We start from the raw sequence: 16132 nt of genomic DNA on the forward strand, positions 1-16132 counted from the left end.
CCACATCACACCACTCGAAGGACAAGACCATCAGATGTGTTAAGCCATGCTTCAGTGCAGAACAAGTCTGGGCTATGTGTGCCTCCAAGTTGCTCAGCCTTTTTCCAGTTAAATTCAAGATGGGCAGATAGAGGAGGCTTAAGGTTTCTCTTTTTGACTTCACCCAGAGCCCAAGGCTGGACACCCAGCACGGTCCCAGGCATCAAATCCTCCCAGTGCCTCCCCCAGACTGAGACAAGGCCAGGTTGGACGGGGCTTTGAGCAACCTGGTCTAATGGAAGGATCTAGATGATCTTTAAGGTCTCTTCCAACCCAAACCATTCTATGATTCTTTGAGACCAAGTCCCACAGACAGAGAACCAGTGCCATGGTTTCAAACACAGACAATCCCTCCCCCTCCAATACTGCCTAAACACCAAAGGAGTCAATTAGAGTCTCTGTCTTAATTAAACAGAAAAGTAGCAGCAAGACTCTGTGAAAGAGCCTGGGAGCAAATGGAGAGAACATGTGCCTGCAGTCCCTCGGAAAGGCTTCCCCACACCCTCCTGACCTTATTTCAAGCCTTCCCTTTGTGTGGGATGGGAAAGATTTGCTTTCTCTTCCCTGGAGGAGCACCTTCAAAATGACACTTTTCACTCTGAATCTGCATTTCTCTGAAGGGTTGGGAGCAGGAATAAATGAAAGGGGGAGAAAGAAGACAGTTCTTATTAAACCACTCTGTGCAATCAACTCTGATCTCACACAAGGCTGTTCAAATGTGAGTGGAAAGGGTTTGGGGTGCTGTGGGTTACAGGAGATTGGCATCCCATCCTGGGGATAATGGCATCCCATCCAGGGCAGAAGGGCATTCCATCCTGGGGATAGCTTCCAATGCACCTCTAAGAGCATCACTATGAGTGGTGGGGAGAAAAGGGCTCCCTGGAAAGTCACAGCTTAGGAAGCAATCTCCTTAGAGACACCAGAAAGAAGGTGGGATTGAAAATAAAAACAACAAAAGGCTGTTTACAATGGGAAAAAATTAAGAAATTTACCATTCAGTCTTTCATTTTTGATCTGAGAGCAGGAGAGGAAAGAGTTAAACTTCAAATCAGGAAGCAAAAAGTTAAAGGAAAATAAAACCACACCACAAGCACATCTCTTAAATTTCCCACTGCAGCCCAAGGCCGAACCCATTAAAAGGAAAAAAAAAAAAAAAAAAANAAAAAAAATAGAAAAACAGAGAAAGGAAGAGAAGCAATTTTGTCTATCCTTTCCTCACACACCTAGCAGCCACTTTTTTCTATTATTTATTTATTTATTTACCTCCCCCTTTACAAAAACAAGGCCCTTATTTTCTCGTTTAGTCCTACAGAGATTGTCCTCCTAGAATGACCTTTTTTTCTTCCTCTCTCTCCCCTCCTCTCTTTCTTCCTCCCCCCTCCTCCTCGCTGCCTCCAGGCCATTGCCCTCATGCCAGTAACTAGATAACACACTCTATCAGAGATTTTTTAAAAAATCATTGCAAAGGCACTAGGGCTGATAGTGGCATCAATCCTAGGCTGACACGGGCTCGGGTCAACCATTTATCTCTTCACATTGCCTGTGGTTACTGGGGAGGCCATCTTGGTTCTCTACATCTTAACAACCTTGCATTGGTACCTCTCTGCTCCGATAGCATCTGCACCCCAACACTGGCTCAGTGGGTTTATTTTCCTTAGTTTTTTATGGACTGCTCCACTTCCTTTCTGTGAAGCTTGGTGTGTTTCATTGCACTCCCCACCTCCTTCTGAAAATGACACTGTGACCAAGATATCAGGTTAAGAAAACAGGGAATTTCAAGATGCCAGGCTGTTAAAAGTGCACATTTATGAAAATACACACAAAATATTAAAGAGTTTTCATCTAGTCCTACTCCTCATGTCCCATCCTGCATGACATGGCTATTTTTGGCCAAAGAATTTAGGAACCTACTCACAGCCCAAGACACTATAAAGTCGTGCTCTATCAGGATACTCACTAACAAGTCAAACAAAACCATTCCCAAGCCCCAGCAAGATGTGATCCTTATGGTCAGATAAAGGGTACTGGTGTTTTGCACTCTCTAAAGGGATACACAGGAATAAAATATTATGTTGTATTATAATTCTCCCTCAAGTGGAGAAGAGGGTAGCTGTTTTATTAACCCCCTCCAAACAAACTCCATATCAAGCTGGAACATGTTCTGTCACTTCCCCTGTAAGTTTTACTGCTCCAAGACAAGGAAGGTGAAAAGGTCAGACTTGAAGTGCCCTCTAACATCCATGTCCAAAACATGATGATGCAGGACAAATGGAACTGCTTCTTCCTTTCCACCAAGGGGGTGGGAGCACAAATCTGACTTCTACCAGCACGGGGTACCAGGAGTCATTCACAGGCTCCCACTCAGACCAGGATGAGGCCATCCTCACAGGCAGCATGTTTCATCCATGCCCCATTCCTGGAAGTATTCAAGGCCAGGCTGGATGGGGCCCTGATCAACCTGGGATAGTGGAAGGTGACCCTGCCCATGCCAGGAGTTTGGAATGAGATGATCTTTAAGGTCCCTTTCATTCCAAACCATTCTATGGTTTGACATCAGTCCTGCTGTGAACAATAAAGTAACAGCCCTTTATGCCCAGAGTGCTCTGGGCTTCCAGAGAGCCTTTCATGCTCCCCAAAGGCTGCCTAGGATTTGCCAACTTTGTAAAGTACCAAATATCTCCAGTGGTTGAAGCTATGTCATCTACTTCCTCACCTTCAAATCTTGTGGTATCCAGACAGATGGTAAGCAGGGGAAAAAAATGGAAAAAAAAAAAAAAAAAAGGAAGGAAAGGAGTGATTCTAAGATCTGCAGAGGAATCCAAGAGATTCCTGGTTACTTTAAGTGGAAGTTGAACAGCAAGGATCTCTTAGGTGATTGTACATATCTCAGACACAGCCTTTGTGAGGTTTTTCATTTTTTTTCGCTTATGGGGAGTGAACAAATCAGTTATCCCACTATCAATCACCAAGCTATGAATTCACATATCCTCAGTACTCGGAGCTGCTCCTTAAATCTCAAGACCTTCCCTTAATGCCCTGTTTAAAAACAAACTCAAGGCAGCACAGCACACCCAGGCAGAGCCATAATCCAGGATGGCATTTTTATCTAGCAAGTTATTTTTTATTAGCCTTCTATTCCTTAATAGGAACCCCTTGAGGGTTGGGTTGTAGAGAATTCACCAGGATACCAGTTCAGCTTCCCCACGACCGACTTAATATCCGTGGCATCTGCCCTCCACTGAACATTATATCACCCATCTGGGCCAGAGGAGAAGGGGGAGTCTGGGCAGGGAAACATGGCTCAGACAGCATTCCTTGCATGATGATTAGGTCTGGTCCAGTGATCCGGAATAATAATCTGAAGGCTCACTAAGCATAATGGGTTCAGAGCCACCCGAGCCTGGTCAGACCTTCCCATGAGCATCCTTTACATGTGTTGTGGGTGTGTTTTGCATGTCTCATCAGTGTCAGGGAGCTGACATCTCGTTATGCAACCAAGGTGGAAGTGGACAGGTACTGAGCGAGCATTAGAACTTCTCTTTTCCCTTTTATTATTTAATTCACATCTTCCCATTACCCAGTGTATCGTGAAGCTGTGAGCTAATTAAGTCCTGTGGGATATACAATCAGTGCTGGGTTTTTTCCCCCCCCTCTCTTTTCAGAAGGCTAAATTGCATTATATACCAATAGAAAAAATAATTGTGCAACTTTTCTCAGATAATAACAGAGCAAGTTACAAACACTAATGATGCTGAATGCAACAGTGGGGCAGAGGCCTTCTGCTTACTTCAAGTGACCTAATTAAGTCATACAGGACAAAAATACTTCAAACACAAAGTGAGACAAGAGCTTAAATCGTGTTTCCAAAGAAAATCATAACTATTCTCTGGGGGATAGTGGGCCACAAAGCAGACCCCAAGAAAAGTCCAAGTTGAACTCAAATTTCATTGTCTGCCATGAAACTTGTAGATATCCAGACAGCCACTTGAAACTCCCAGAAATTTTGAGAGTCCTCTAGATCCTGAGCTGAGCCCAGCTCAGACTGTAACAATGGACCTGATGTTCTTGGAGATCTTTTCCAACTTCAGTAATTCTTTGATTCATGCAAGCAACAGCTCAGAGACCAGATTTTGTGGAACCTGCCAGAAAATGCAGCTGTTTTCCTGAGGATTCTGCCCAAAAGCTTTTGAAGGGATTCAACCTATACAGCAAATTCAAGTGCCTGACTCAAGGGAGCAACATGAAGATGACAGTCAGCATTTTCAAAAAATAACTTTCTGACTTTTGATGATAACTACAAGCCAAATTTCCAGGTAAAGTTATGTTGAAATCAGAGGTGAAAGGTCTCTCTTCCCTGCAGAATCAGGCAAATCTCACACAGATCATCAAAAAATTAAGGTGTATAGTGTTAAGCTCTTAATTTTCATTAAAATAGAACTTTATATGCATTTATTGGTGGAAAAGGGAATTATGGAAATGGGCAAAAATCCATCTATGAAGAGTTTGTATCCAGGTAAAACAACCCTCTAGTACTTGGAGCTTCTGTCTATCTAAGACAATAAAAGTTCAAAGTACCAATACCTTTAATCCTGAACGTGAGTTATTGGTAACAGGGTTGCTGAAAGCATCACAGAAACACAGACCTGGAAGAGGTCACCATCTTATCCATCCTCTTTCATACAGCCACTTTGAGCTCCTTCCCAGCACCTCTGGAGCTTCTGCCCAGCATTCTCCCACCGGGAGACTGATGTCAAACCTTTTCACATTCACAGTCTACATTTGCCTCATTTTCAGCCTACCAAATCCATTCATTACAATAATCTCTTCCTTACTATTTTGAGATATATGAACAGGTCCTATTACGCGTTTAATAAAACTGATGGAAAAATTACTTTACCCTAAAACTTGTGTCATAAAATCATAGAATATCCTGAGTAGAAAAGGACCCACAAGGATCACTGAGTCCAACTCCCAGTCCTGCACAGGACAACTCTAAGAATCCCACCACATGGCTGAGAGCATTGTCCAAACACTGCTTGAAATCTGGCAGCCTTGGTATCATGACCACTTGTATCCTTTAGACTCAAGTTCCCAGAACCAACCTTCTACATTTATTTATTTATTTGTTTTCTGTTCTGAGCCAAGGCTTTTCTCTCTTCTTGCCAGTGTCTGTTCATTCCACACTCCTGAAAGTATAAACCTCTGTCATCCATTCTACATCACCTCTTTTTGCTTACAATGCTGTCCTGGAGCTAATCCTGCTCCATCATCACACAGTCACAGAATATGCTCAGTTGGAAGGCACCCACAAGGATCATTGAGTCCAACCCTTAGCCCTGCAAAGGACCGTCCTCAAGAGTCACATCATGTGCCTGAGAGTATCATCTAAATGTTCCTTGAGCTCTGTCAGCCTTGGTGCCATGACCACTGCCCTGGGGAGCCTGTTCAGTGCCCAATCACCCTTTTTCTGATATCCAACCTAAACCTTCCCTGACACAACTCCAGGCCATTCCCTGGATCCTGTCACTGGTCCCCACAGAGCAGAGCTCAGTGCCTGCCCCTTGTCTTCCCCTCAGGAGGAAGTTGTACCTGCAGTGAGGTCTCCCCTCCATCTCCTGTTCTCCAGGCTGAGTAGACCAAGCGCTCCCATCCAACCATCCCTGCCCAAACCCTCCCACAAAGCCCACCTGGGCTCTGTTCTCAGCCTGCCTGGTCATCCCTCAGCTGGCAGAAGAAGAAGCAGAAAACAAATCACTGAGCAGTGCAGCTGTGCTGGGAACAGCCATGGATCATGCCCATTTTTTATGGAGTGCTTTGAGATCCTTGCATGAGCGTGCAATAGGAGTGCCAGATGTTATTATAAAGAGATGCAGCCCCATTACTTGTACACAGAGTTGTGCTGCCTGCTAATAGCACCATTATCCTAAGGCACGTGGTGCTATTAATGCATTTCACCGCTTAGTGCTGAACCTGGGGACCATTTTTTCCACTGGAAAGGTAAGGCCAGTTCCCATGACATGATTTAAACCTCCACAGTGAAGCAGGCGAACGCTGCACCAGGTCGTAAATCTTAACGGGATGCTGTCAGCTAGAAAGGGACCAAAATTGAAACCATTTATCTGAACTCCCCACCCATCCACCTCTGCTCACCCAAGCCAGTTTTGGGAAGAGGGATAAAATGATTCCAAGTGCCCGCTGGGTTCATTAAGCAGCGGCAAATCCCAGATCTAAAGTGCTGCTGTTTTCATCCTGCTCTGAATGAATTTGTTCATTCAGGACACTTAGGACTTCCTTGATTTTCCCAACTCTGAGCAGGAAACCATAGCAGGGACAAATCTTGCTATTCTTGTTCCCTCCAAAGCCAAAAGACAACCTGTGATCCTCTACAGGACCTATGACACAGCTGAGCTGCTCAGATCACAACTTGCAGCAGGTAATGCCCCTGTAATGCTCCAAACCAGGCTTTGGGGCTGTAGAGATGCTCTTATCCCATTTGGGAAGGAAAATATGAATAGGAGGATTCATATAAGAAAATATCTCTTCCCTTTGCTGGCCTCCTGCAATAACCAACTAGCAATTTCTCTGGGGTTGATTTTCTCCTTAGCTGGGCATGTTTCTGACACAATAATTAGCAGGGCTGATGAGCAAACAAACACTAATAGGTAACAGGCTACATGTGACATTCCTTCACAGACCAAGGACAGGCTTAACAGAATGAAGAAAGGCAATTGTGTTTTAGGATACTCAGCTGCAATACATTCCTGTAATGCAGATTTATAGGGGAAGCATTCAGAGACTCCTGCGTATAGAATAGGTCAGATATAGAATAATCAGAGAGAGAATCTCATGCTGAAAAAGCACTAAAATTACTCTGCCACGACACTGCAGATACTTTTGGGGTGGCAGACTAAATTTAAGTTCCTTAGATGCAGGGAATATTGCAGATAGAGTTAAAAATTCCCATGGTAGCTTTAACATTGATGGTCAACTTCAGTTTCCTAAGTTTTAACTGTACTAAAAAGACTGATAATTTGATTTAATAGATAAAAACCAACATTTGTTTTTTGTCATAAATCAGGTGTGTAACTATTCCCCCTGACACTGCTCTGTACATGGTGGGTCTAAACCACTCCTCAGGAGTTGTTCATTTAGGAAAGGATGGTGACAATGGGACATTTGGTGTTCAGCAAATATCCAGCCCCTCTGAATTTCTTCTTACAGGTGGCACAACCCAGTATTCAGCTCAGCATCCCCAAAAACTCTGCAAAACTATGAGGACTCTAAAAGTACATTTTAGATTTGCAATGAACATTTTTCAGTACAGAAATGCTGGTAGTTTGGAATGACAGCTTTTTGTCATCAGCTCTTTGCATATATCTTTTTTTCTTTCTACACCCACAGATTGCACTGGGAAGACTGTCCCATTTTCCTCCAGCTACTGAAAAGAAGCAAAACCCAAATATAACCAGAGCTGCACAAATGCTGAATTCTAAGTCTGTGCCAGAGAGCTGAAACTCTGCACCTCATGGCTAAGATTTCTGCTCAACAGAAAATAACACTTTTAAAGCAGAATTGAATTCATATAAAAAAGGAGAGTGTTAAAAAAGATATATATTGGCCAGAAAATAAGGTAAAGCTCATTTATGTCTCATAAAATACATGATTAACCATAGTTAACCATTAATTCAGCTGTGCTGCATTAGAACTGCTATTCAAAGTTGGAAAGCATTTAATATTATATATTGCTGCTGCTCAGCCTAAATTGTTTTTTTTCTTGCCCCCCTTTAAATGTACACAATATTACAAATTTAATTTTAAGCTGTTTGAATCAGTCTGTAAAAAAGATTTGATTATACCTGAGTGTTCTGGCCCCAGTTTTTCCATATCTCAGTAATCTTGGCAGTAATTGGCTGATTAGCTCCCTCACACTCCATCTCTGCCTCAGTTTCCATGGTAATGTTACAGGAGCTATTATAGATGAGAACTTCATCTCTTTCCACTTTAGGGCTGAAACGAGAAGGGAGGTTAAATGGGGTGTCATCAATCTTAATGAAATGCAATTATTTTTACTCTTATTAATCATTGCAAGCCATTAGCTTGTGGCAACTCCTGGCCACCATTTGTCAAACTTTGCAAATTTCTGTAATTTTGTTTCCATTCTTTTATTGTTTATTTGTTTTTTCCCCCCTTTATCTGCACACACTCAGGATGAAAATACATGCAGTAAATATCTCTCAGTGATGCTTTTCTGCTTCCCCAAACTATTAAAAACAGGAGCAAATGCCATTCTAGGACCAAGGCAGGGAGATAAGTGCAGACAACAGCGAGGGAATCAGCAGTGTTAGGATCAAAGATGGACTCCTACATGGAGTAGGGTTTGCTCCTGTCTCCCCCCTCCCCATCTTACTCACACTTAGCAATGGGGAATGAATAACTTGCAACTCCCCTAGGGCAAGTGGAGAAATTGGAAAAACCACACAACTGGCTAACTGGTCCCTAATTCCAACTGTGAAAAAATGAGCTCATTTAGGGGTTCCAATTCCTGCTACCCAGCTGATTGCAGCGATGCTTTGTTGCTAACATTGGAACATTAACTTAGTAAATTAATTAAACTTACTTAACAGCCCAGACTAAGCAGATTCGATATATGTGCCAGTTATACCAGCAGACATTTGCTCCAAAGCCTCCCCTTGCAAAGGGGGAAGAAGTAATAGAAAAAGTGGTGGGGAAGAAAAATTTTTTTTCCTTGATTTTCGTGCTGAAAGTTGCTGATTTTGGTAGTGTTTCATTATGGGGAGCTATAGGATTCAATATATGGTTTAGTGAGCATGGTGGTACTGGATTAACAATTGGACTTAATGATCTTAGAGGTCTTTTCCAGTCTTAATGACTGTATGATTCAAAAGGAGGGGAACACTTCTAAATTTATTTTTGCAGGCCTTGGCTCAGGACAGGATAATCCAGTGTCACTTTTCATTCCTTCTTTGGCCATTGCTCCTTCTGTCTCCTCTCCCACCCCACCAACCAGACACATACCTGCAACTTGTAGGAAGAAGGGCAGAAAGGAGATGAGTGATAGCAACACCAACATGACTCAGAAATTACATCACTTTCCTGAATAGCTAAGAAAGGACAGAGTTCTCTCAGGAAAGGACAACGTGATTTACTCAACAAAATAGAGGACCAGAGAGGCAGGACCAGGATTTTCAGAGGTCTTCAGGTTCCCATATAATAGGGTTTGCTGAAGTGTCAAAGTTAGAATTATGGAATGGTTTGGGTTTGAAGGACCTTGAAGATCATCTCATTCCAAGTCTCTGCCATGGACAGGAACACCTTCCCCTACACCAGGTTGGTCCAGCCTGGTCTTGAACACTTCCAGGGATGGGGCAGCCACAGCTTCTCTGGGTAACCTGTGCCAGGGCCTCACCATCTTCACAGGGAAGAATTTCTTCCTAATACCTGGCAAAAATCGACCCTTTCTCAGTGTGAAGACATTTCCCCTTGTCCTGTCACTCCAGGCTCTTGTCCAAAGTCCCTCTCCAGCTCTCTGGGAGCCCCTTTAGGTACTGAAAGGTGTTCTGAGGTCTCCCCAGAGCTTTCTCTTCTCCGGGCTGAATAGTCCCAGCTATCTCAGCCTTTCCTCAGAGTAGAGCTGCTCCATCTCTCTGATCATCTTTGTGGCCTCAACTGGACTTGCTCCAACAGCTCCATGTCCTTCCTGTGCTGGGGACTCCAGAGCTGGACAGAGTGATCCAGGTGGGGCCTCATGAGAGTGGAGCAGAGGGGGGGAGAACCTCCTCCCTTGACCAAAGTTCTACCAAAAGTGACCAGCTGGAAAGCCAAGACTCAGAGCTTTGCTGGGAGGGTGATGATCAGGATGGTCTGATGACCCTGAAGGTTTTAAACTTTCATGCTGGATGCAGCAGCTCGCTCTACAAACAAAGCCCTGCTCTGACCATGGTTTTGTTGACCTTTTTTGAAGAATAAAGCGTTAAATGAAGCAGCCACATCAGAAACTACTAAAGTACTGCTAAAAAAGGCCTCTGCAAGTTGCTGAACCCCTTCAACAGTTACTTTTTTTTTTTTTAATGTATAAAAGAATTTTCCCTCTGCTGCATCAATAATCAAAATCCAGCCATAGGGAACTGCACTTGCCTTTGATAGCAACACTTGGAGAAATGCTCTTGTCCTGTACAGTAATCCACTGGACTGGGTTATCTTTCAAAACTGCAGAGTATTTATTTCTAATGCTCCAAGAAAAAAAGTGCATCTTTTAAATTACCAACAGTTTCAAAGGCAGAAGGGGGTGGTAGCTGGCTGGATGCAGGGCATGGGCCCAATTTACCAGACATTAAAAGCAATACAAGGACCTTTGAGTGGTTTTCACGTTTTTGTTTGCTTGTGTGTTTGTTTATGTTTGGGAGGTTTTGGTGTGTTTTTTTCAATAAACAAGCTTTGTTTGTAAGCAAACAGAGGTTCCCTCCTGTCATCATGTAACCACATCCTGAAACACTGATGCTGGAAAACTGTCAACAAATTGCAGTGATTAAAGGAAAAGTAATAAAAGGAATTAATTATTAAAGAGAATTCAGGAATGTGTATTGATACAGGTATTGTTAATGGCAAAACTTGCAACTCTTCTAAGGAAAATGCTTTTGCCACTGTGTGTTCATAAAGGATGGGCTGTGGTACAGACTAGAAAAGGAAAAGATTTATTTAAACCACTGTAAAAAAGTTGTCCAGAGAAGCTGTGGCTGCCACATCCTTGGAAGTGTCCAGGTCCAGTTTGGACAGGGCATGGAGCAACCTGGGATAGTGGAAGGTGTCCCTGCCCATGGCAGGGGGTTGGAACAAAATGAGATTTAAGGCCTCATCCAACACAAACCACGCTGTGATTCTATAAAATTCGTAAGAAAGAATGGGAGAGATTCAATGTGCACTTCAACCAGGAGTTAATTCAGTAGTTTTGTCCCCATCCTGGCACAAATGTCTTAACTCTTGAGCATTTGTACAGAACTTAAATTAATATATATTTTTATCATTGTTAGTCATTATTATTAACTACAGCAATCAATGTGTATTACTTCAGGAATTCGCCAAATAGTTCTTTTCTGGTTGGAACACTTTAGTTTTCTAACACTGTACAAATTTCATTAATATTTTGAAATGAAACATTTTTCTGAACTGAAATGTGGAATAAAAAAGTTTTCAGAAGTGCTGAAATAGGTCAATTTGAATGATTTAAATCTCTGCCTTTCTTCCCAGATTTCTCAAACCAGGAAACTCATTTGAAAACAAACAAACCTTTGCCCCCGCTTCCCTTTAGCAAGAAGTGGTTTAGAAATAGATACACCAGAAAAAAACATCAGGACTCTGGAAAACTACTCAGGAGCCCAAGTTTGAATTTCTAACTAAAAGACAAGCATGAGCACAATAAAGATGACAATACGAAAGAGGCTGAAGAAAATTAGTTAAAATTAGTTAAATTTCAGGGATTTTTTCCAAAATCAGTTAAATTTCAGGGTTTTTTTTTCCCCTCTAGGAGTCCCTACTCTTGTCCTCCCCATTTCCTGGGATGTTACAGGACATTACCAGTGCACAGTATGACTTTGGACACTTGACCAGTTGTATAGATCAGGGCAGAATTCTGTCTTCCTTCCACTCAAGAGGAAAATAATTTCTTTCTCCCTAATAATGATTTTCTCAAAACTGACAAGAATTTTCTTAAGTCCAGACCTTATGAAACCTAAGTCAAATTTAAAAAAATGGTGGGGAGGAAATGACAGACTGACAGGTAGGTGCTGTAACTGTGAAAATCTTTTTTTTTCTTTTTTTAATTAATTTCATTTTTAGACTTCTACTTTTTGTATTTTTAAACAGGTTAAAAAAATTGTGCAATTTGAGTCTTTGTAAAATAAATGCCAGTTGTTTTTTTTTTTTTTCCTGAGGAATGCTGGGTATCCAGAACTCCCTCTGGTGATTGACAACACCAGCTTTGATGTGAGATCAGGTAGGAATGGGGACCAAATCTCTGCAATTCCACTGAAATACCTGGACTGTGGCAAGATGCAGCAGCCAGGAGTGGGTTTACCATGTCCAGCAAATCATGGGCAGTGCATTGCAGCACTGTTCTAATTCTCTATTTATTTAATAACTTTTGGAAAGTTTTGCTCATCTCACTCCAGTACCTAAAAGAGGGCTTACAAGAAAGCTAGAGAGGGACTTTTCACAAATACATGGAATGATAGGACACAGGGGTATGGCCTTAATTTGAAGGAGGGGAGATTTAGGTTAGGTATTAGGAAGAAATTCTTTACTGTGAGGATGATGAGACACTGGCACAGGTTACCCAGAGAAGCTGTGGATGTCCCACCCCTGGAAGTGTTCAAGGTCAGGTTGGACAGGGCTTGGAACAACCTGTTCTAGTGGAAGGTGTCCCTGTCCATGTCAGGGGGTTGGAACTTGATGAGTTTTAAAGTCCATTCCAATTCAAACCATTCTATGATTCGTCTGTTTATTCCCTAATTCAGACATCCCTCTTACTCCTGGAAGTAAATGCCTTGCAGGTATAAATCCCTACTATGCCATCAAAGACAACAGTTCCAGATTATACTCCGGACAACTTGGCTTTGGATTTGCAAAGCCTGAGCCATAAGTGCCTGAGCACCCTTGCTGAGCAAATATTGCACAGCCTGATGAATTTACTCTGTGACTCTTTGCTTGGGAAACTGCTTGGAGAGAGGAAGGATGGGGATGGGGGGGGCGGGGAAAGAAGGGGGGAAAAAGTAGGAAAAAAAAGGCTTATGCTTTTCATAATGCCTAATCTTTTTTCCCATTGGCATTCACCAGATGTTGCTTTGGATCAGAAGATAAATATTAAAACCTAAGAAGGAACAAAGCAGGTTGTTTACGAGATGGATTTTCTGATGTCTCTCAAACGCTTTAAAGATGGGAGGGAAGGAGGGGGGTAGAGATGCTTTGATAGGCACAAGAAATGAATTTCACAACCCAGCGGAGCTCTCTAGTGGTCTCAAGGCTAAATTGCTCTATTGGCATCAACCTAAGAATTAGGAATTTCACAGAATATGCTGAGTTGGAAGGGATCCACAAGGGATACACAAGGATCATCGAGTTCAACCCTGCACAGGACCATCCCAAGAGTCACACCATATGCCTGAGAGTATTGTGCAAATGCTCCTTGAGCTCTGGCAGCCTTGATGCTGTAGTCATGTCTCTAGGAACCCTGTTCCAGTACCCAAACACCCTCAGGGGGAAGAGACTTTTTCTAATATCGACCCTAAACCTCCCCCAACACAACTTCAGGTCATTCCCTTGCAATTTGATCCTTCAGTCCATCATTTGGCAGGGGCCAATTCTGCAAAAGGTAGAATAACCTCTGTGGGATGTTATTCATGGATGGAGTCACCCAGCTGTTGGAGAGATACAGCACTAACCTGGCGAAGAGTCCAGCAAAACACCTCTGGGGTGGGGTGGTGTCCCTGTGGTGCCACTGAGGGGGTCTGTCCTCACAGACATAGAGGTAGGACACAGATCCTTTCTGCTGGTGGGGACCCACTGTGACTTGGACATCACATTCAATGAAGGTGGCTCTGTCTTCTCTGCAGTCGGCAGAAGAAGGTGTCAGGCCACAGAGAGTGGCCAAAGAAGCTGCAAAGACAAGAGAGGGAAGAAATAACCCAAAGCAGCCAACATACCACTGATACCAAGCGTATTTTACTCCTGACTTGTGTCACTGGAGAAGGTGTCCTTGCCCACAGCAGGGGGGTTGGAACTAGATGAACTTTAAGGTCCCGTCCAACCCAAACTATTCCATGATTCTTTGACTCCTGATGTGCACCCGGCCTCTGTTTAGGTGCATCCTTTTCAAGGATGAGTAGATCTTCATGCTGCTCCTTTGTGTGAGTAAGCACGTAATCTCCGCTGTGTGCTGATCACCAGGATGGTCTTTGGGATCAAATTGCTCTGTCCAGGAGGAGATGACACAAGGGATTAAATAAGACCATGGACATTTCTTCTGGGGAAGACAGGCCATGGTTTACAGACCAGGTGTAAGGCATAAGGCACAAATCTTTTACCAAGGAGATGTGACAACCTTATGTCTCTTGGAACTTTGAAATCCAAAAACAGGTTTCATGGAAGCACTGACAGAGCTTGGAGGGCTCCTGGGGAACTGGTGTGAGCAAGGTGGGATCTTGAGATGTGGTCCCAGTTTGACTCAGTGGATGTGGTGAAAAGTGTGTGGGAGCAGCTGTTTTTCTTTGAGATGCATTTAATGGAGAAGTGATGTGAATACCTGGAAGAATTTTTTCATGGAAAGGGTTGTCAAGAGAATTGGAAGGGGCTGACTAGGGAGGTGGTGGAGTCCCCATCCCTGGAGGTGTTCAAGGAATGACTGGACATGGCACTCAGTGCTCTGGGCTGGGTGACAAGGCGGGGATTGGTCACAGGTTGGACTTAATGACTTTGGAGGTATTTTCCAGCCTAAATGATTCTTTGATTTTGTGAACAGAAATTAGGTTTTCTTATTCTAAATCCAGACCAAAAAAATGCTAAAAAAATAAAAGTATTAGGAAGTCTTACTGAAGGTCAGATTAAATTGAAATGTTTGGGTTTAATATTTTTAAAAAGGAATCCTTCAAGCCTTAAACCATGACAGACAGTAAAACTGTTTCTCTCAAAACCCTGACTTTTGGAGAATTTTCAGTAGTCCTGAATTAACCAAACAATTGTAATGAACTCCTGAAAAGATCTGTGGACAGTGTAACAGTCTATGCTGTAGTATCCAAGAGTGTTTCTCAAGCATCAGAAATGTGCAATCAATGGGAATTTATCAAAAAAGGTTTTTTTCTATTTGCTTTTTTAAGTTCCAGTCTGTTCAAAAGGTATCTTGTTTGCTGCAAAAGTGTCATTGTCAATGAGTGTCTCGTCTCCTAAGCAATTCTGAAAAATGTGGTTTGAAATTGTAAAAATATGAAAATGCTCTATTTCCTCTGTTAAAATATTAAGCACATTTTGCTACGAATGATTATTTCATATGGGGTATTTCTGAAGAGTTTATAACTGTTTAATGTTTCAGGTGTTTTTTGAAATATTAAAATCTAGCATTTCATGTTCTCTGAACTTCAGAGAATTCACAGTTCTACTGTATTTTTCTTCTCTGGATTTAGAATGAGGGAAAAAAAAGGTTAACCACATCTTCACAAATTTTCCAATTTGCTTAATCCCTTTTCTTCCCCAAATCCAGTGGCAATTCTCTTGATCAGCACCCGTTCAAACACAGCCAAACACAATCCCTGCCTCGAAGACCTACATCTAAACAGGATGAGGAATAGACAGAGAAGCTTAAAGGAATGATGGCACCATGTCTATATTTTGCTTTTATTGTCCAGAAATTATGTCTAGACCCACCTCAGATGCTCTATGTCTCCCACAAAAGCCTTGTGCCTTTCTTGAGGCCAGGTTGCCACTCCAAGGGCATTTTAAGCACTAGATATCTGTGTTTTGACAAATAAATACCATCCAAGAGAACTAAGTGCTACAAACAACTTGCCTTTGCAACAACCTGCAGCAGAACAAATTTATTGCAGGAAGGTTTTGGTTTTCTTTTTGGAAAAAACACGTTAGAATTTTTCTTATGTGGAACTCTTACTTCTGGATGAATGTTGAAAATTACTCATAGAATCCCACTGCTTGACTATTTTCCTCACTATTTTGCTGCTGTCAAACAACTTGCCTGGCTCATGTAGGTCACCAGAAGGTGTTTCTTGCTCAGCCCTTGGAGTTCAGAAGAACAGCCTGTCACTCTTTGGATACCCCCAAAATGAGGAAATTGGGCATTTTCGATTTGCTCCAGTGCCCTCATCCCAACGCCTGTAGAAATATGGAGCCTCGTATCCTGCCAATAGTTGAAATAATCTTTAACTCAAACCAGGCAAACAAAGGTATTAATTTATAAAATATAAGTTAGAGATGTGGGCCCCTGGTGGTCTAGTGGTTAGGGTGCAGGACTCTCACCGCTGCGACCCGGGTTCAATTCCCAGCCCCCCGGGCAGATGGAGCTCGTCAGCCCTGT

General features: G+C 42.6%; 1 protein-coding gene across 12 annotated transcripts in view; it reads right to left on the bottom strand.

Moving 5' to 3' along the window:
• The window catches only part of PKHD1 (polycystic kidney and hepatic disease 1 (autosomal recessive)), a 275429-nt gene that overhangs the window by 204175 nt on the left and 55122 nt on the right, over positions 1–16132 (bottom strand). For all 12 annotated transcript variants that reach the window (XR_001874451.1, XR_001874452.1, XR_001874453.1 and 9 more), the window contains 2 exons: positions 13494–13707; positions 7896–8046 (listed from right to left, as the gene is read on the bottom strand). Coding sequence is in view for 9 of the 12 variants with exons in the window: in XM_017813106.1 (XP_017668595.1) it covers positions 7896–8046; positions 13494–13707 (365 nt within the window). In the remaining 3 variants the exon portion in view is untranslated. The remainder of the gene's footprint in view (positions 1–7895; positions 8047–13493; positions 13708–16132) is intronic.

Source organism: Lepidothrix coronata, unplaced genomic scaffold (assembly GCF_001604755.1).
Source record: "Lepidothrix coronata isolate B3197 unplaced genomic scaffold, Lepidothrix_coronata-1.0 Scaffold39, whole genome shotgun sequence".
Lineage (NCBI taxonomy): Eukaryota > Metazoa > Chordata > Aves > Passeriformes > Pipridae > Lepidothrix > Lepidothrix coronata.